Source organism: Corythoichthys intestinalis, chromosome 5 (assembly GCF_030265065.1).
Source record: "Corythoichthys intestinalis isolate RoL2023-P3 chromosome 5, ASM3026506v1, whole genome shotgun sequence".
Taxonomy (NCBI): Eukaryota; Metazoa; Chordata; class Actinopteri; order Syngnathiformes; family Syngnathidae; genus Corythoichthys; species Corythoichthys intestinalis.
The window spans coordinates 8,577,106-8,598,678 of record NC_080399.1 but is presented as its reverse complement, the minus strand read 5'-3'; the positions used below and the strand labels follow the sequence as shown (position 1 = coordinate 8,598,678).

Genomic DNA, 21,573 nt, shown 5'->3' with positions numbered 1-21,573 from the left:
GATTTGGGGACATTTTGGGTCACTTCCTGTTGATATTGGGCCACTTCCTATTGATTTAGGGGATTTTGCTGGTGACTTCCTATTGATTTGGAGGCTTTATGGCAGGAGTGCCCAAGTCCGGTCCTCGAGAGCCCCTATCCAGCTTGTTTTCCATGTCTCCCTCCTTTAACACACCTGAATCAAATGATCAGCTCATCAGCAAGCTCTGCAGGAGCCTGATAATAATCCTGATTATTTGAGTCAGGTGTGTTGGAGGAGGGAGACATGGAAAACAAGCTGGATAGGGGCTCTCGAGGACCCCTGCTTTATGGGGTTCACTTTCTGTTGATATAGGGTTAGCTCACAGTGATATTGGGGCACTTCAGGGTCACTTCCTATAGCTATCAGGTCATTTTCCTGTTGATTTGGGGTCACTTCCTACTGATTTGGTGGTATTTCAGGGTAGAGTTAATTTGATATGAGGTCACTCCCTGTTTTTGAGGTCATTTCGGGGTCACTCCCTTGTTGACTGGGGGGCCTATCGGAGGCATTTCCTGTTGATATCAGGGCACTTCCAATTGATATCGGGCCCCTTTCTGTTGCATTTCAGGTAACATAAGTAGACCTAATTTCATGACACACGTCAAACAAAAAAAATGCTTTCCTTTTTCTGTTCTGTTTCTGATGAATTTTACTGAATTCTCTGGAGAGGTAACCAACAAAGATTTCCATCATTTTTGAAACCCCACCAGTCGGTGTGCACTCAAAAACAAAAATCGGAGGTACAATTTAATTAGAATTTCACCTGCGCCTTTGAACGGGAGACACGTAAAGACAGCAGCAAAAAAGATACAACAAGCCCAGAACTATGAACACTCGGGAAATAAGTTGGAACGTGTCGGGCCTCTTGTCGACCATCAGCGGGCTCTGCAGCTCCCACTCCCACTCGCCTTCGACCAGCTTGTAAAGGTCCAACGCAGCCAACGCGTCCTCCACCGAGCAGTGGCCCATTTGCCCCACCTGCCACGTTGGAATGAGTTGCATTCAGATAGGATATCTGCGATACCTCGAGACACGAATTTCATTTTGCGAAACAATTTAACGAAGTTTTATCCGCTTCACGTTACAAAAAATTGAATCATCATAAATAAATACAAGGCATTTTTATCCTTCTGCTGTGAATTGGAATAAGTATCTCTGGTAGATGTCACTTCCGTGAAGTTGGTCCTGCCCCCAGAATTTATAAATCTAAATTCAAGACTTTTAAGACCTTTTTTAATGCCATTCCAACTGAAAATTAATACTTTTCTTGCATCCATTATTAAGATCATATTGAATCATATTAAATAAATAAAGCACTGAACATCAAATTTAACCTCAATTACTAAGTGTGTTTGACAAAAGAATGCACATATATTGAAGATACAATTTAAACACATTTAAAGTAACATTATAAAGTCTATCAGAATTTTTTTAAACCCACACACGCACACAATAATTATGGACAAAAAGAGGAGGAGGACAGGACTCAGACCAGCGATCTTCTGTAACAGGCTAGCCGCTAGTGCACCAGCCAAGACCCCAGTAAACATGGCTAACTTTTGAGTTAAAACGGCGAAATTCACATTCATTCGAAAGGCAAACCGAAATGTTTAAGCAGGTCCACTGACTTCGCATGACCCATAAACTGCAACCTTAAGTATCTGGATGTAACTTGAGCCCCTATCACATACTTCAAAACAACGGGATATCGCGGGACTCAATCGTGCAGCAGTTGTGGGTGAAAACAATTTCCCGTGTCGACTGACATGGGAAGCAGTGTGCGTGAAAGCAGGCGTTAAATTCCCGGGTCACAGCAGATGGCTGATGACTTAAATATCATAGTGGCGGCCGATGTAACTTCCTCCCTCTTCGCAGTAAGAGGAAAAGCGGTAAACAAACATCGCAATTATAAACATAGCAAGCTGGTTTAAGCAGCTAAGCTATTTAGCTAGCAAGCAGCTAAATTAAACTGAAAACATGACCAAAATTAAAATGTCAAATATTACGTCGGGCCGGGCCAGGGTTCTTTCTCGCTAACTTTTTGAAATAACTATATATTAACGATGTATGAATGATGAACTAAGGAATACTTGTAATAAAATAAATAATTTGGATTAAAAAAAAAAAGAAGGCACTGTATGGTCATTGCAGAGCCAGAGTGTGCCTATACGCCCTTTTGAATCTTCCCCTCTGCGAGTCCGCAAAACCGCATCTGTTTATTTATATTGAACAAACTTTTCCAGCGTTATTTCGTTGTGTAAATAAATTTATAATGATCATAAAAATATGTAGTCTATTTAAACATTAAGATAATGTGCGTTTTTTTTCCTGCTAACTGAGAATTCGTTAAAAAAGACTGGGTTTTATGCAGACATTGTCACAAATGTTATCACACAAAATGCGGGTCGGGCTTTAATACCCGTGGATCGTTAAAAAAGACAGGGTTTTATGCAGACATCGTCACAAATGTTATCACACAAAACGCGGGCCGGGCTTTAATACCTGCAGACCAGTTCGGGTCGGGCTGGATTTTTTAGGCCCGATTTTACCTCTATCTTAAAGTCTTAATGAGGTTAATTTGGCTGCAGTTACGAAGTCGGAATGCTCCCTCTGGAAAAAAACACGATTTGACCAACATTATGTTTAACAAACTTTTCCAGCGTTATTTCATTCTGTAAATGCATTTATAATGATCATAAAAATGTGCGTTTTTTTTTCTGCCAACTGAAAATTCGTTACAAAAGACAGTTACGACATCGGGAACGCTCCCTCTGAAACAAAACGCAATATGACCAACACTGTGACAGCTGATGCCGACCAAAAAATGATGTAATATCCGAAACAGATCACCAATGGACTCATTTGAAGTATATGAATGGTGGTCTCTTTTGGTGTTCAGAATCCACAATACTTCTGCCTGCAGGGTTTTTGTTCCACCGACAAACGGACGCATTCCCGATGCAGAGGTGGATGGATTCCCCGTTTTGCCGGTTTTGGTGGTTTGGCTTGAACGAGTTGCATTTCGATTTGTAGTGCAGTGCATCGCAAAATTCTATGCGTCATCTTCGTTATGGATTAAAAACAAAAAACAAAAACACTTTGTCACGAATATAATTTAGGTTGCACTGAGATCAGTGTTTCCCACCAATGAACCAGACTGTGGCGGTTTGCCCCCCCCCGAGGGAAAAAAAAAAAAAAAAAATCAGATGCGTCAGTCAGCCGATTACACAGCTGTAGCCCACTCCACTCTACTACCCGCGCGAGCGAGAGCGCGAGCGGGCGTGCGTGCACACACACAGACACACGCGCCAACAGGTCGCGCTCATAGACGGGACTACTAGCCTGGTACACCAGACTCATAGCTGTGCTATGCAGGCATGAAAATCTCTCACCTTTCGGCGAGATTCTCAAAAAGGGCGACCTATGTGAATTGCGTAGATCCAAGAAGAAATTATTTTCTCCTTATTTACTCCTTACGTGAACATGGAGTGCTCGGAGAGCCTTTGGTTGCATTGCAAAGCTGTGAAAACAAAAAGCAGGCCTTATCCACACCGGAGCAGACCAGAGCGTAGCATACACACTTGCCTGTATTTGCCAGCAGATTGAATTTGGTGAGTAATGGTTTCAATCGTTTTCACATTTTGCGATATAAAAAAGTTACTGCCATTCGTTGCAGCTTGCGTTGAACACTGCCAGAGCTAGCCAAATCTCCCATGAAAAAAAATAGCTCCCGTTAAATTGGCGTCAAGCTTGTGTATTTAACGGTAATATAAACGAAGAAACACACTGTTGAGTCAAATTAAGCGGCATTCTCTCGGATGGAGGGGGCGCCTCACATCGCTCCCGTCGTCCGCCGGAGAAGCGTTATTTTCGGCTTGGATTTGAGCTGACGGCCGGTGTCGGCACAACAGCGGCCTGACGAGTGGTGGGAATGAGTCCTGCTTCTTAAAGCTTTTCAGAAATACAGGGATCCCTCGTTTTTCACGGTTAATGGGGACCAGAACCCGCCGCAATAAGTGAAAACCGCGAAGTAGCGCCCCCCCCCCACACACATTTTTTTGTGCGTGTTCAATGCATTTATTCAGATTTTACATTGGAAAAAAGATACATATATATATAAGACATGTTTTTTTCACTTTTTTCACCAAAGTATCATTTATAAATGGTTTTCAAGCACTTCAAAATGTAAGATTTATGATGTTTTAAACATGTTACTGCCCCACCGAATTATTTTTAAACAAGAATAAAGTAGTAAGAAAATACTTGGCTTTTAAATGCTTCATAGTGAGTCTACTCAAACCCTCTCAGGCTTTGGTAAACGGCGATTGACACATCTGCAAAGTTTTTCTTTTTATATATATTTTTTTGTTTGAAGAAACGTATTTGATTGAATAATAAAGACACAAATGTCCTAGCCAAAATGTGGCCCAAACGCAAAACAACATTACTTCAATGGAAAAATTTGTTTCAATCAAGAAAAATAGTTTTCAAATGCTTTTTTTGTCTCAAATGTATTTTTGCAATCAAAAACAATTTTTTTTTATCGAAGTGACTTTTTGGGGATTAAAAGTATATACTGTATTTTGATTGAAGCAACTTTGTTTTTGATGGAAGTAACTTTGTTTTTTGATTGAATAATAAAAACACAAATCTACCTCCATCGTTATTGAGAGAGAAAGAAATTAAGAAAGCTTTAAAACTAAAAGCCACCGGGGAGTCTGTTTTTTCATTTTTTTAAAAAATATATTTCATTACATAGACATGCCTCGTAGGGAAGGGAGATTGAGGGATAAAAAAAAGGAGTTAGATGAGGCTGCTAAAGGCAGTGGATACCTCATCAGCTGGGTGAATAGCAGACCTGGTAAGAACAAGTTTGCAAGGATTGTCGGGTATTAAATACAATTATAAACACAATTACAATGTTATTTTTCTATAAGATTTTATGTCATTGCTTTATTAATCATTAGGTGCTAGAGTTGTTAAGTATGGATAATAATGAAATATTAGTTTTAAGAAAACTGTGCTGTTGGTGGCTCAGTGATCATCTGATGTGGTTTGTTCTCAGATGAACAAGTTGAGGAAGGAAGTTTTGATGCAGAGTTTGAAGGAAGAAAAGAGGCAGACTGACTGAGTCACAGCCAGAAAGTGTTGATGACAGTTTTGATTTCTATTCACTGTTGCCCCCTCCCAATTAAAGTATGTCACATTCGCAGCCAATTATTATCTAAAGCTGGTTAAAATTGAAGTTACCGTAAATTCCGGATTATAAGCCGCTACTTTTTTCCCTCATTTTGAATCCTGCGGCGTATGCAATGATGCGGCCAATTTATCAATTTTTCTAACGACCGCCAGGAGCGCTCGAGCATAAAATGCAAGCATAAGACACGTGGAATATGTGTGTCGAGGAAGACGCTAGTTGGCACTCTTACCCGTATTTTAAGTTTGTGCTTTGTGCACGAATAAAAGTAGCAGACCCTCATCTTTGTGCATTAGTAGAATTAGCATAGCCTGGTACTCCAGACTCACCGCTGTTCCAGAGTCTGGCCACCATTAAGCGGATAAAATTTTCCGAGCCGAGCAAGCCACAGCAAACAGACAGCGGAGTGGACCAATCAGCGACGGGCGGGACGAGGGACTTGCGCGCGGAAGTAAACATACGAGGAGAGCGGAGTTTATTCAACATGGCTAGCGCGAGACAGACTGTTGTCACTGACTTGTGTCGATGTGTTTTTGGTCATTTAAAACTGATTTTACCGTGGATTGGAACATATTTTCGGCTCTCCTGTTCGCCATCTGTGTTTTGGAGACGACTTCCGACGCGGAAGAGTGACACCGCTCGTTAAGAGCACGTCACGCAAATAAACGAATCTATCGATTGATTTTGTATTTGCTCGAGAGGGCGTTAATGGGCTGGGTCTCAGACTTCTCTCAGTGTTTGAAAAACACACGGAGAACAGTCTGGCCGTGCCAGGCAAGAATTAGCATACCCGCATCATGCTAGAAGAAATGGATATGATGTGCCGAGTTGAATTGAAGGCTTGGATGGCCAGCGGCGTCAGATCGTTTACAAAAGTGGTCGTATGCGAAGAGCAACTTTTGCAAAAGTCTGACAGCGTGGAGCAGCGTGAAAAAAATCCACCATCACCAACGGGTTTCGAAAAGCCGGTCTGCTGCGTGATGAAGAAGACGACACGCTAAGGAGTGAGCTTGAGGAGTCAGCTAAGTGCTGTGTTGCTGGCGCTGTTTGGAAAGAAAAGTTAAGGTATTGTAACGATGACAAATAGTAACCCGTTAAGTTAGGTTGCAATTCTTTATTTTGGAAACTCGTCGAACAACACACGACTGCTGCCTCTAGCAGCCGACGCACACACACAGACACACCCGCAACAACAACGACAGCACGTCTCTTGCTCTTCCGCACCTCCCTTACCTGTAAGTCACGCGCTGTATCATAACCCGATTGGTTAAAATATGGTATTTAAACTTGGAAAACTGTGTATTTCTTTATAAATATTTCAGTTTAATATGTGGGCACACGCGGCTTATAGGCAGGAGAGGCTTATGTATGTACAAAATGCTTTTTCCTTTAAAAATGTACTGGGTGAGGCTTGTAATCCGGGGCGCTCAATGGTCCGGAATTTACGGTATGTTGTTTTAAGGTGTATTAAATACTTGTTCATGTGCCCCTTTTGATCTACGAGCACCCGCCCCTCCACCGGTCTCTGCACGGCCCTGCTGAAACACAGTGTGGATCGACAGAGCTCAATATTTTGTTGGGGTGTACAGTGTACTGGAACATACAGTGCCTTGCAAAAGTATTCGGCCCCCTTGAATCTTGCAACCTTTCGCCACATTTCAGGCTTCAAACATAAAGATATGAAATTTAATTTTTTTTGTCAAGAATCAACAACAAGTGGGACACAATCGTGAAGTGGAACAACATTTATTGGATAATTTAAACTTTTTTAACAAATAAAAAACTGAAAAGTGGGGCGTGCAATATTATTCGGCCCCTTTACTTTCAGTGCAGCAAACTCACTCCAGAAGTTCAGTGAGGATCTCTGAATGATCCAATGTTGTCCTAAATGACCGATGATGATAAATAGAATCCACCTGTGTGTAATCAAGTCTCCGTATAAATGCACCTGCTCTGTGATAGTCTCAGGGTTCTGTTTAAAGTGCAGAGAGCATTATGAAAACCAAGGAACACACCAGGCAGGTCCGAGATGCTGTTGTGGAGAAGTTTAAAGCCGGATTTGGATACAAAAAGATTTCCCAAGCTTTAAACATCTCAAGGAGCACTGCGCAAGCCATCATATTGAAATGGAAGGAGCATCAGACCACTGCAAATCTACCAAGACCCGGCCGTCCTTCCAAACTTTCTTCTCAAACAAGGAGAAAACTGATCAGAGATAGCAGCCAAGAGGCCCATGATCACTCTGGATGAACTGCAGAGATCTACAGCTGAGGTGGGAGAGTCTGTCCATAGGACAACAATCAGTCGTACACTGCACAAATCTGGCCTTTATGGAAGAGTGGCAAGAAGAAAGCCATTTCTCAAAGATATCCATAAAAAGTCTCGTTTAAAGTTTGCCACAAGCCACCTGGGAGACACACCAAACATGTGGAAGAAGGTGCTCTGGTCAGATGAAACCAAAATTGAACTTTTTGGCCACAATGCAAAACGATATGTTTGGCGTAAAAGCAACACAGCTCATCACCCTGAACACACCATCCCCACTGTCAAACATGGTGGTGGCAGCATCATGGTTTGGGCCTGCTTTTCTTCAGCAGGGACAGGGAAGATGGTTAAAATTGACGGGAAGATGGATGCAGCCAAATACAGGAGCATTCTGGAAGAAAACCTTTTGGTATCTGCACAAGACCTGAGACTGGGACGGAGATTTATCTTCCAACAGGACAATGATCCAAAACATAAAGCCAAATCTACAATGGAATGGTTAAAAAATAAACGTATCCAGGTGTTAGAATGGCCAAGTTAAAGTCCAGACCTGAATCCAATCGAGAATCTGTGGAAGAGCTGAAGACTGCTGTTCACAAACACTCTCCATCCAACCTCACTGAGCTCGAGCTGTTTTGCAAGGAAGAATGGGCAAGAATGTCAGTCTCCCGATGTGCAAAACTGATAGAAACATACCCCAAGCGACTTGCAGCTGTAATTGGAGCAAAAGGTGGCGCTACAAAGTATTAACGCAAGGGGGCCGAATAATATTGCACGCCCCACTTTTCAGTTTTTTATTTGTTAAAAAAGTTTAAATTATCCAATAAATTTTGTTCCACTTCACGATTGTGTCCCACTTGTTGTTGATTCTTGACAAAAAATTAAAATTTTATATCTTTATGTTTGAAGCCTGAAATGTGGCGAAAGGTTGCAAGGTTCAAGGGGGCCGAATACTTTTGCAAGGCACTGTATTTCCTCCACACCCTTCTCACCTTTTTAACCCCTGACCCATTTTCATGCCTGGCTATGAGAGTATGAGTCTGGCCACCATTAAGCAGAAAAAAATTTCCAGGGCGGAGACAGCCACAGCAAATAGACATCGGAGCGGGCCAATCAGCGACGGGCTGACGCGACGTCGGTTAAGGGACAAGAAACTAGCGAGAGACATTTCAACATATTCAACATGGCTCGCGCGAGACAGACTGTTGGTTTTAGCGACTCGATGTGTTTTTGGTCATGTAAAACCGAATTTACCGTGGATTGGAACATATTGCCGCTGAGTCTGGTGTACCAGGCTACTTTCTGCTGCATTCTGCTGCATTTGGCGCGATCCGACGACACCGCATACAGCAATTTATATTACATTCAGTGGTCTCAAAATGCCCTAAAGAGATACACCAGTCTTGAAAATGTACACACACACCCTACCCCGAGGGTCAGAGACCCTCCCACCACAGTCTCCTAAAATCCTGTGGGAAACACTGGAGATGTTCTTGAAAATTAAGACCACGGTGAAAAAATTTCAGACTTACAACAGCTAATTTTATACTTTTAATACCTTTAATCATGGAAAACTAAATTCAATGCTTTTTTAATACTTTTAATAACCCACGGGGACCCTGTAAAAATGGTGTCAATCCTTTATGCTTCGTTTGTGCTGTAAAAACATTAGTTTGTGCTGCTGTCGTTTCATAGATATTGAGATATTAATTTCGAGTGATGACGTCATTCGCAGCTTTTCGAACTCCCGTAGCTGACGGAGCATACAAACTCTCTCAATAACAGAGGGGTGTCCCAACAATAACGCAAACATAGCATAGACAAATGGATCCCTTAGGGTCTGAATCATTGTGCAGCAGTGTTGTTTTTGGCAGCCCTTTTAATTTTAGTCTTCGTCATAGTCTTAGTTTTAGTCGACGAATATTCAAACAAGTTTTAGTCTAGTTTTAGTTGATGAACACTCAAGTTTTAGTCAGGTTTTGGTCAACGAAAATTAAAACATTTTGACTTTAGTATTAGTTGACGAATACACAAGGTTTATTGGCGCTACAAAGTATTAACGCAAGGGGGCCGAATAATATTGCACGCCCCACTTATCAGTTTTTTATTTGTTAAAAAAGTTTAAATTATCCAATAAATTTTGTTCCACTTCACGATTGTGTCCCACTTGTTGTTGATTCTTGACAAAAAATTAAAATTGTATATCTTTATGTTTGAAGCTTGAAATGTGGCGAAAGGTTGCAAGGTTCAACTTTTGCAAGGCACTGTAGCTTATAATTTATAAGGAACTTAAGGAAACATACATAACCTGTTTGGAAATAAAAAAAATTGGCCAAGCCCTGAAAAATGTAAAACACAAAACTAATAACCAACTCCTGGCCCATTCAGAACAAGTCCAAATTGAAGTCTTGAAGAAATTGAAGTGAACCCTTCCCCCCATGTAAAAAAAAAAACACAGCCTGCACAAAACGTGCAGGGTCGTTAGACTCGTTACTCAAAGTGCAAAACAATACATAGACCAGTCATGAGCTACCTGAATAAAGAAAATGAATATACACTCACCGGCCACTTTATTAGGTACACCATGCTAGTAACGGGTTGAACCCCCTTTTGCCTTCAGAACTGCCTCAATTCTTCGTGGCATAGATTCAACAAGGTGCTGGAAGCATTCCTCCGAGAGTTTGGTCCATATTGACAGGATGGCATCACACAGTTGGTGCAGATTTGTCGGCTGCACATCCATGATGCGAATCTCCCGTCCCACCAATTCCCAAAGATGCTCTATTGGATTGAGATCTGGTGACTGTGGAGGCCATTTGAGTTCAGTGAACTTATTGTCATGTTCAAGAAACCAGTCTGACATGATTCCAGCTTTATGACATGGCGCATTATCCTGCTGAAAGTTGCCATCAGAAGTTGGGTACATTGTGGTCATAAAGGGATGGACGTGGTCAGCAACAATACTCAGGTAGGCCGTGGCGTTCCAACGATGCTCAATTGGTACCAAGGGGCCCAAAGAGTGCCAAGAAAATATTCCCCACACCATTAAACCACCACCACCAGCCTGAACCGTTGATTCAAGGCAGGATGGATCCATGGTTTCATGTTGTTGACGCCAAATTCTGACCCTACCATCCGAATGTCGCAGCAGAAATCGAGACTCGTCAGACCAGGCAACATGTTTCCAATCTTCTATTGTCCAATTTCAATGAGCTCAGACCAGCCCTTCTGGCACCAACAACCATGCCACGTTAATGTTGCCACTCCCTCTAAGTATTGTTACCACCAAGTATGTGGCCGCAGCCGCAACACTTGTCTCTTAAAGGGGACAGCCCATTGCAGTTATTAAAGTTAAAATGCGACCAAGAATCCTCGCGTTTGCAGCCCCATTGTTGTTGAGAGATCCTTGTGCACGCCCCCGGGAGGGAGGGGTGGGGTATGCGCAAGCCACGTGAACAATGGCTCGGAAGCAGGCTGACAGCACCGAAAAAAAAAAAAAAAAAAAAAAAACCTACGTGCACAACTATCAAATGTCACGCACTGTGAACATATATCGGGTATGATGGCACATTTTCATGTCGTTGTCGTCTCGTCAGACGTAAATTGGCAATCTTTTCGTCACGTTAGAGTCATCCAAGACGCGTTTTCGGCGCGTCATCATGACGTCATCGTCATGAAAAAAATGTTCGTTAACGAAATGTTTTCGTTGTCTTCATCGTTGACGAAAACAACACTGGCATTTAGTTGTATTGATTTGTGTGAATATACTGCCCTTTAGTGGCAACACTGAATATGACATAACTCATTTAACATGGCTGAATCCAGCTGCTCACTGTTAAGACCAACATTAGATAAGTTTTTCTTTCAGCTAATGTTTTTTTATGCATTCGTAATTTACTTTATACCTATATTTAGCCATTTTTTTGGGTGGAAATATGTTTGAATGATTCGTTAAGAGCATTGTAAACGTTAGCATTTTATCGCATTTGAGCTAGCGGACTTTTGCTATGCAAGTTAGTCAATTGCTCTCTTTGTACTTAATTCCTCATTTATTTATTTTTATACCGTTTGAGGCCAAGCTCAGGTATTTTAATTGCTTTTCAGATGAAAGTGCAACTCTGCAGTTTGAAGAAACACTTGGGAATTTTATTTTGTATTTGCATTTAATGGCCTTTTGAAAGTGCAATCTTCTGATTACTCGATTATTCGAGCTAACTACCGTATTTTTTGGACTAAAAGTCACAGTTTTTTTTCATACTTTGGCTGGGGGTGCGACTTACACTTTGGAGCGACTTATGTGTGAAATTATCAACACATTATTATATAATTACACGTTATTTTGGTGTTTTGGAGTGACACTGATGGTTTGGTAAACTTGTTAGCATGTTCTTTATCTGAATAATTCTTAATAGCTGTTACGTTAACATACCGGCCACGTTCACATTTCGTACAATTATCATATTGTACACTTATTCTGCAAGTTGTTCTCTTTTCTTTTTGTATTTTTTATTTTAAATTGCCTTTTAAGATGACATATCTGTTCTACGTTTTGGATTTTATCAAGTAAATTTCCCCCCAAAATGCGACTTATACTCCGGTGCGATTTATAGTCCGAAAAATACAGTAGTTGATAGATTAATCGACTACTAAAATAATCGATAGCTGCAGCCCTACACAAAACCTACCTGGATGTGCCTGTTGAGGAGCTTGCCCGCTAGCGTTTTTAACGAAACGCGACGGTGGAGCGGAAATCCGGCTAAGCGACGCAGGAGGTGTGTCGCCCCTATGTCTCGAACCATGTGATGTGGATGGGGGATGCGCAGAGCACGGAAATCATTGGAAATCGAGTGTCCCACTACCACCTTGCCTTTGAGAATTGTAAGAATCTACAAAAGATAAGCAGTTATTTTTTTTCATAACGCATTGACAGTGATAGACGTCAAATCCGTTTCAACCGTGGTCCGGCAGCTCACCTCATTTCTAGCCTGCACGTACGTCGTCGCGTTGAGCAAGTGATGCGGCCAGATGCCGCTCCAACGAGTCCTGTAGTCTGTTACGGGGTGACACGGTTGCACGTAACGGTCGTAGAGGACGTTGCCGTGGTAATCCAGAATGCTGCAGCGGGCCAACTCGCTGCAGCTCCCGGCCGGTCCAGTCCCCACCATCTCACAGTCCAGCGCCACCACTAGGGTAGCAGAGGCAGAAGATGTCGGCCACGGCGAGCTCCGGCCGCTCGTCGGGGGACTCCACTCAGAGAGACCGCTGTCTTCCTCCCATGTGTCCTTATTGGTCAAATATCGGTTTTGAAAATCGGTCGTGTTTTGGTACTTTTTAGCCTGTTCGTCAAAATCCCAGTCACTTCTTTTCCATTTTGCCAGCCGCTTGCGTTTTGGACTGGAATACTCCATGGCGTGAAACATCAGTTGGTTTTTTTTAAATATATTAATCGGTATCTGCTCAGGAGCCCACGTGAGGACTTAATCCGATATTGCACCTTTGCCGTCTCCTACTGATGAAATTATCCCTGTAAGTTATTGCTGTGAAGAGTAAAACAAAATATTTAAGTCAATTTGATGCAAAAAAAATGCAGTTCTTAGGTAACTTAAGTGTTATGTGTTAGCAATTTAGCATAATATTAACTAAACTCATTCACTGACATTCACAACTATTTCTACTGGGATGGTTGGTTGTGATTGCTAATCTTTCAGTGCCACTGACGGCGATAGACGTCTTTTTGACTGGGCGGAGCTAATGAACGAATGTTTACCCGTCAATGAGTTAATCAAATTCTATGCAAACAGTTTTATCTCAACTTAAATCTTGTCAAATAGTTACTCGTGTTGATTGTTTGGCCTGAACGATATTGTATTAAAACTAGGGCTGCCAAACGATTAAAATTTTTGATCGAGTTAATTACAGCTTAAAAATTAATTAATCGTAATTAATCGCAATTAATCGCAATTCAAACCATCGCTAAAATATGCCATATTTTTATGTAAATTATTGTTTGAATGGAAAGACACACGACGGATATATACATACAACATACTGTACATCAGTACTGTATTTGTTTATTGTAACAATAAATCCACAAATGGCATTAACATTCTTTCTGTTAAAGTGATCCACCGATAGAAATACTTGTAGTTCTTAAACGATAAATGTTATAGTTACAAGTTATAGTAATTTTATATTAAACCCCTCTTCATGTTTTCGTTTTAATAAAATTTGTAAAATGTTCAATCAAAAGTAGAGTTAATATAATAATAAGAATAAAAATAACAATAATAAAAATAGAGTGAAAAGTTTTACGTGTATTTTGCATAGCTAAATTGATTGTCAGAATAGGGCCTCATTACTATAGACTGAAGTGCTTTTCTTTTTGAGAACATTATTTTTTTTTGAGAGATAGGAATATTGTTTTTGTTGTGCTTTCACTAAACGATACTTATGTTTGTTGTGAAGGAGAAGCTTAAACGGCGCGGTCCAAATGCCAATGGGAAAACCCATTGGCAGTGTATCAAATACTTGTTCTCACCATTGTATCTGTGCATATCTTACCCAAAATAAAACAAGAGACACATAATTGCAACTAAAAGAAAGACAACTTACCAAAATATGTGTGGAGCACAATTAGCAATTTGCATTGCATTGTGAATACAACATAAACGTCTCACAATAGGCTGTATTGGCTGAGCCAAAATTGTGTTGGTTCGTTCCACTGAAATGGATCTACGTGACCTCTGCATTGTAATTTACATACGTTGCTAATTACTACCAAAAAAAAAGTTCTACTCACGGTTTCCAGTCATTTTTTAGTAATTAGCGTTTTCGTGTCGGTCTTTTTTCCCCCGTGGCGCAGTGATATTGATACGGCGGAGTCGTATCGTCAGTGTGTGAAGCCATTTTAGGTCACGTGCACCAATAGGAGACGACGACTGTTGCTATGCGCTTCGATAAACAAATAATATGGCGGCGACCGTGCCAAGCTACAACACGAGCGAAGATGAACCAAAGATAAGAAAACCACATTCGGAATTTAGTCAAAAGGCATCGAAACGATGCTATATGCATCTCTCAACTGTCCAAGGGCGAAAAAGGGCAGGAATTTGGAAAAAACGTGCAGAGCCCGCGTGGTTGCGTCAGACAATGGCTTTCTTCCCAGGCTCCGTCGAAGGATCTTGCTGAAAATGCGTCGACTGGGATTTTTAACGACATTCACTACAGGTAAGCCACACGCACGCCTTTACTACAAGGTTATTTGTTATTAACTTATGCTAAAAAAAATCTTATTTAAACTAGTGTCGTAACGATACCATTTTTTAGCCCAGATATCAATACCACTTTGTTATAAAATGTATATAGGGTACAGTGTGTCGAAAGTGAATCCAGTAGAACTTTTTATTGCATACCAGTTATGGGTGACAATGGCTAAATAAACCTTTTGGCTCAAGAACATCAAGCTGTAGTCAATAAAAGCCCTGATACTGACGTGGCAGTGATTGCTGTTAGTCTGCAGATAGATTTACAGTGTAAATTACATTTTTTCACAGGAGGAGGCAACAGAACGAGGACTGACGTCTCTAAGGTCTCTGCAGCTCCTGGCACTAGTGTGTGTTCAGCACTCATTGGCATCCATACATTCACAGGTTGTGACTCTGCTTGTGCCTTTCATGGCAAAGGCAAAAAAAACCTTTTCTTTTGCACGTCATAAAAAAGAATACCTGACTGGGTTTGCAAAGCTGGGCAGCAGTTTTAAACTTGACCTACAAACATTTAACACGTTGTGTAAATACGTGTGCCACCTGTTTTGCCAGTCATGTGCCAAAAATGATGCCAAATGCAGATCTTTCTGTATGGCCTCGTCAGTCTTGCCAGAACATTCTATTCCCCCCAAAACTGATGCTCTGTACCAACATTGCAGGACAGCAGACTATCAAGCAGCAATTATGAAACGTTGTCTGACAGTTAAAATGTGTGCCCCTTCACCCATTGGGAATGGGTGGGACATTGAGGATGGGCAGTTGGCAGTGACATGGATGACTAAAAATCCTGCCCGATACTGTTTTGCAAGTAGTCAACTGTAGTTGAAAGGCAACCAATTGTGACATGGGAAGATGTTCCTGTATGTCTGCAAAACTTTCTTGTACTGATTTATATCGGTGCCAAGCATGTGAGAATGTTTCCAAAGAAACAGAAGACACTTGGATGGGATGATGACTTTGAGTAAAGCGATTTTGAGGAGTAATGTTGTCATGTACAGTTTTACTATTCTTTTATTTCTATTTTTTTTAATTCGTTTTTCAATATTTGTATGTGTAATAATGTGTATTTCTATAGTATGAGATACTTCCATGTTTAAATAAATGTGTACCAACAGTACTATACTTGAATGATTCCAACCTTTTGTGTATATACAGTGTGATTAAAAAAGGCTGTGCCAAAATCAAAATGCCATGTCAAAAACGAAAAACATAAAAAAAAAAATAAAAAAAAAAAACTACCTTGGACAGATGTAGGAAGTAACTAAGTTTAATTTCATGTTTTCATAGTACTCAAATATGGCCATCACCAGCAGCATGGACAACATCAAGTTGACATGAGAATTCCTCCCTCCCGCGTTGATTGCGTCTGTTATGTAATCTTTCATGTCATCAATATTCGCTGGAAGTGGTGGAACATACACTTAGTGTATAACATACGTTATGTGCCATAAAGATGGATAACGAACTTTGTCTTTAACATACCAACACGTCCAGCAAGTACTGATGATGTGAAATATCGAACAACAGTCGCAATCAAGACAATAACTGCGACATGCACACGTTTGAGAGGAATTCTCATCGTGGCTTGATTTTGTCCGTGCTGCTGGGTGTGCTCACATTTGAGCACTTGTGAAACATGAAATAAAACTTGGAAGTTATCTTCAACACGTGTCCATCACTTCTTTTGTGATGTCTTTCATTTTTTAAGTATCACCTTATGATTTTGGCACATTATATTTTTGATCACCCTTTAATTTTTTTGTCTTATTCCATTTTTGCCATGATTCACATCTAGGAGGGTGTGGTAGCAATTGGGTTGATTTTCAGCTATTTATGATCATGGCGTGCATTTTTTATTTTATATATTTCATTGCATAGTAGGTTGTGATATTTTTAATATGACACATAAGCCTTTAGCTTAATTCAATATATATTTCATTGTGCTGGGTGCAAATCATTAATGTTGAAGTGTTTCCTTCAAGAAATTAGCTACATTTCTCATTCTGAATTCACCTATGTGTATACTAAGGCACCAATAATTGTTTCAAATGTTTGGTAGATGTGTTTATGACATTTGATAAAGATTTTGTGTTGCCAGAATTAATATAACACTTAAAACAAGCAAAAACAGCAACACTAGATCTGTATTTTTGTGTATTCACATCAGGATACATTTCTGGCTGGTGACTAAGTTAGGAGGGTATTGGCTTTGAAAAAATCAATTTTCTAAGCACTTTTTCCATGGTCCCAATAAAGCCATATTTCCACAAGCTTGTCCATTCGCAGCACTTCCTGGTCAACTCTAATCTTTTAATGGACGACGGTCTCACAGAAGAAGTTGTAGCTGTCAGTGAAGGGTGTTTCAGTTCTGAAAAACACGCACACACACATAAACCATGTGAGAACTGTTTCATCCATATCATATTTACATAATCTTCCAATCCAAATTATATAGGCTTGTCTATTCTGCCATTTTTTCCTGAATAAAATTATCAAATAGGTTTTTGGAACTACGGTTAAACAGACTAAATACTATGTTATTTGTCAATCTAAACTTTTTGCTCAAAGTTAACAATCTAACATCATAATAATGACCGCTACAGCCCAGAACTCACATTGCAAGTCTTAACTTCATATGTGATCTGACCAGAAGCCCACAACTCCCATAGTTATTCACAACAAAAGGCGTGTGTGTGGCTTACCTGTAGTCAATGTCGTTAAAAATCCCAGTCGACGCATTTTCAGCAAGATCCTTCGACGGAGCCTGGGAAGAAAGCCATTGTCTGACGCAACCACGCGGGCTCTGCACGTTTTTTCCAAATTCCTGCCCTTTTTCGCCCTTGGACAGTTGAGAGATGCATATAGCATCGTTTCGATGCCTTTTGACTAAATTCCGAATGCGGTTTTCTTATCTTTGGTTCATCTTCGCTCGTGTCGTAGCTTGGCACGGTCGCCGCCATATTGTTTGTTTATCGAAGCGCATAGCAACAGTCCTCGTCTCCTATTGGTGCACGTGACCTAAAATGGCTTCACACACTGACGATACGACTCCGCCGTATCAATATCACTGCGCCACGGGGGGAAAAAAGACCGACACGAAAACGCTAATTACTAAAAAATGACTGGAAACCGTGAGCAGAACTTTTTTTTTGGTAGTAATTAGCAACGTATGTAAATTACAATGCAGAGATCATGTAGATCCATTTCAGTGGAACGAAATCCATTTTCTAAGCACTTTTTCCATGGTGCCAATACAGCCTACAACTACTAATTCTCCCACGTTTAGAAGACATGAGTATAGAACGGCACTGCCCCCAAGCGGCCGGTGGCATTCTCTTCACTCTTAATGTCCATGAACGGCCTCATTGTAATGTTAGAGGCAATATGCCAGCGGGTCATTCATTGCATGCGTTAATTGCGTCAAATATTTTAACGTGATTAATTAAGAAAAATAATTAACGCCCGTTAACGCGATAATTTCGACAGCCCTAATTAAAACCAAAAAAAAATCGTATTTCGTGCCTTATTCACGTAATATGACATTTTGTTATATCACATTCAGTTCAGTTTCAGTTTATTCACACAGCGTATCATGGTACATACAGGTACATGGACATATATACAAGCAGTTCATCTGATAAGATGCATGAAAGGGACACTCTGAATAAGCTATTTAAAGCTTTTAGCGGGTGTCCAGTCAAACAGCACACACAACACACACCCATACACATACATACAGTTAACAATGGAAAATTTTAACATTCTGATTACATCGGATTTGAAATGGCATACCGTAGTAATGTTATCCAAAGACTCAGCATATTAAGTATACATTGCAACGAGGTGAGCTTTCAGTTTTTTCTTAAAAATGGAGATGGAGTGTGACATTTTCAGCGTTTCATCCAGTTCATTCCAGATCTGTGGTCCTCTGCATACAATGCCAAAGCTTGTAGACTTTAGACTTCTGCTTTTTCCAGTGATGTGATTTTTTTCTTCTGGTAGTATATGTGTGCTGAGGAGTACTGATTGGGATGAGATCACTTAGTTTATGGTTTAGTTTATGGATGACCTGATACATTATGCAAGCATTTTGAAAGTAGTTGTGTTATGCCATGTTATGGCACGTATAACTTCTTTCTGTAGGGTTTCAAGCTTTTTTTAGGTAGATTGGAAATGTGTTGCACCATATGATATTACAATATTGTAAATGTGGTTCCAATAAAGATTTATACAGGGTGTGAAGTGCAGATAGTGGGATATAATGTCGCAGTTTAAAAAACAGCGCAGCATATTTCGACAGTTTGTGAGCTCATCAATATGTTTTTTAAAATTAAGGTACTCATCAATATGGACTCCCAGGAATATTGTAGAGCAGACATTCATACATGACGTCACAGTCCGTCGAGTTAATGCTTGTGTCACTGTCGTACACGTAGCAAACAAATTATCTGGCTTTTATTAAGTTCGGTGTCACTTCTGTTCATTTGGAAGCACTTAAAAGTCACTTCCTGTTGATACGGGGTCACATCTGTCTCACTTTGTGTAAATTTGGAGGTATTTTGGGGTCACTTCCTGTTGATATAGATTTCACACCAAATACATATTTTCTTGTCAACAAACGATAGAATACAAAAACCAACTCATTCCCTGTGGTTGAACGATGCTCAAAAACAACCCTCGCGTATTATGATGATTAAAAAAAAAAAACGTTATTTGGGTTAAAAAAAATTTTTAAAGTACCTTTTTCTCGTGATGGGACGAAATGGGCCGAAGTTCCGAAGCTTGTGTCGAGTAATGGCAGGTGCGTTTCCACGAAGCTTGTGGCGAGGCGCGCGTGATTTCGGCAAAACCCGGATATGATGACGTGAGAAGCCTCGCCGGCCGGCTGACTCGCATGAGCGCTTGGGAGGTGATCCGACGTTTGGCGCGCATTGCAAAAACAGTACAGACTACGGTATAAATTGGTTGCAAAACGCAATGGCGATCGCCTGTTATCTCACATTTTGTGGATTTTGGGCTCCTGTACTTGCTACATCTGTGCGCAACCAGTGCAATCTTTTTTCGAGCCTTGTCCTTTGCTTGCGATGGAACCTGCGCGAAAAAAGCTATCCTCCCCTGTATGGGAACATTTTGATTTGATTGCTTTCAATAAGGTAAGGGAGAAAAACTACTTTAATATAAATGTGAGTGTGTGTGTGTGTGTGTGTGTGTGTGTGTGTACCTGTCGACTCACCAAATTTCATCACTCTACGTTGAAAAAACCTAAACGGACAGGCCTTTTTTTTTTTTTTTTTTTAATTCAAGGAGGCGCATCTGAGCCATTTTGTAAAATTATCGAAATTTACGTTAAAAAAAAAAATTACGTGAAGCCGCATGTACATATGTGCAAATTTTGGTGAGTTTTTGAGCATGTTCAGACCTTCAAATTGGCCATTTTGAGACAAAATGCCCAGGGTCTTTTCACTTTCCTTTTTGGACCCTGCCGCTTCAACGAAAACTCAATATTTTTCATCAGATACCGGAACACATGTCTTAAGGCTCTCCTGATGCAGGTCTGACGTCAATTTTTCCCCCCGAGTAGGAGCCTCTCTCTTAAAAAAAAAGTCTGTTCCCACTAGAAGGCGCCATGGCATTACCAAGTGGGTATTGAAAATAATTAACTTAATATAGTTAGGGTCTATTCCATCCTTAAAACATATGAGAAGACAATCTAAATTACTAATATAACTGAACTCATTCTATAATGGAAATAAGGTTACTTAAAAGTTGGTGGGGACAATCTGAGCATCCTGAAAAGTTGGTAGTGTAATGTCCTTACTGTCCCTATGCAAAGCTACGCCCTTTGTATATAAAATATATATGTAAAAAAATAACACATTAAAGCAATAGACAACACCTTGTATGAATGACTTTCATGTGAAATAGGGTTGCACAGTGTTTAAGTATGTAATAATCATGCATTTCTTGGACCTCGAAAACAGAAAATAATGTTTAAAATCAAAAATTACGATGCAAAGGGACACTTCATTGGTAGAACCAGCCAGCCCGATAACCGTCATCCTTTAAATTAAAAATTTTTAATGTAAAAAGTAGTTTTCTTTTTCTTTTTTTTTTAAATAAAATATTTTTACCCAAACCTGAATCACGCAAATATTTGAGCAGTATAAGCACATGGAAAACTATTGATTTGGGGGTCACATCTGTTTCACTTTGTGTAAATTTGGAGCAGAGGTTGCGCTAGACTTTTTCGTTGTCTGTCATTTTGACTGACGGGGTCATAAAAATCCGGTCATAATCTATTTTTACCCGTCACTTAAATCTTTAAAATGACTATATCTTGATGCAGTCATTATATGTATATACACAATAATACAGTAATAGTTTATAATTAGGGCTGTCAAACGATTAAAATTTTCAATCGAGTTAATTACAGCTTAAAAATTAATCGCAATTAATCGCAATTCAAACCATCTATAAAATATGCCATATTTTTCTGCAAATTATATATATATATATTCTGTAAAATAAATGGTTGGAAAGATAAGACACAAGATGGATATATACATTCAACATACGGTACATAAGTACTGTAGTGGGCATTTCACTCTACTGTCATTTAAATCTGTCTATGCTGTCCTCACTCCGAAGCGTCTACTTTTTCCTAGCTAGCTAGACAGCTAGTGAACGACGCCTTAATAATTAGACTTCTTCCTTTTTCATCTGATTTATTAATAAAATGGCCTCAAACCATTGTCCTCTTTAGACCATCGTAAAACTACAAAAAGTACACAAGCATTGCATTAGCAACAACGTTAGCTTAGCACG

At 40.1% G+C, this 21,573-nt stretch overlaps 1 protein-coding gene across 2 annotated transcripts; it reads right to left on the bottom strand.

Moving 5' to 3' along the window:
* Positions 1-261: 261 nt before the first annotated feature.
* LOC130915658 (apoptosis-enhancing nuclease-like) lies at positions 262-19,661 on the bottom strand. Of its 2 annotated transcripts, none has more exons than XM_057835619.1 (4): positions 19,489-19,661; positions 12,457-13,020; positions 12,169-12,369; positions 262-999 (listed from the first exon to the last, which is right to left on the bottom strand). In XM_057835619.1, exons 2-4 carry the CDS (start codon positions 12,901-12,903, stop codon positions 781-783), a joined length of 867 nt encoding a protein of 288 aa, XP_057691602.1. In that variant the 5' UTR covers positions 12,904-13,020; positions 19,489-19,661; the 3' UTR covers positions 262-780. The 2 variants fall into 2 exon arrangements, with proteins under 2 accessions (XP_057691602.1, XP_057691603.1); XM_057835620.1 differs by lacking the exon at positions 19,489-19,661 and adding an exon at positions 14,283-14,526.
* Between the last annotated feature and the right edge of the window lie 1,912 nt (positions 19,662-21,573).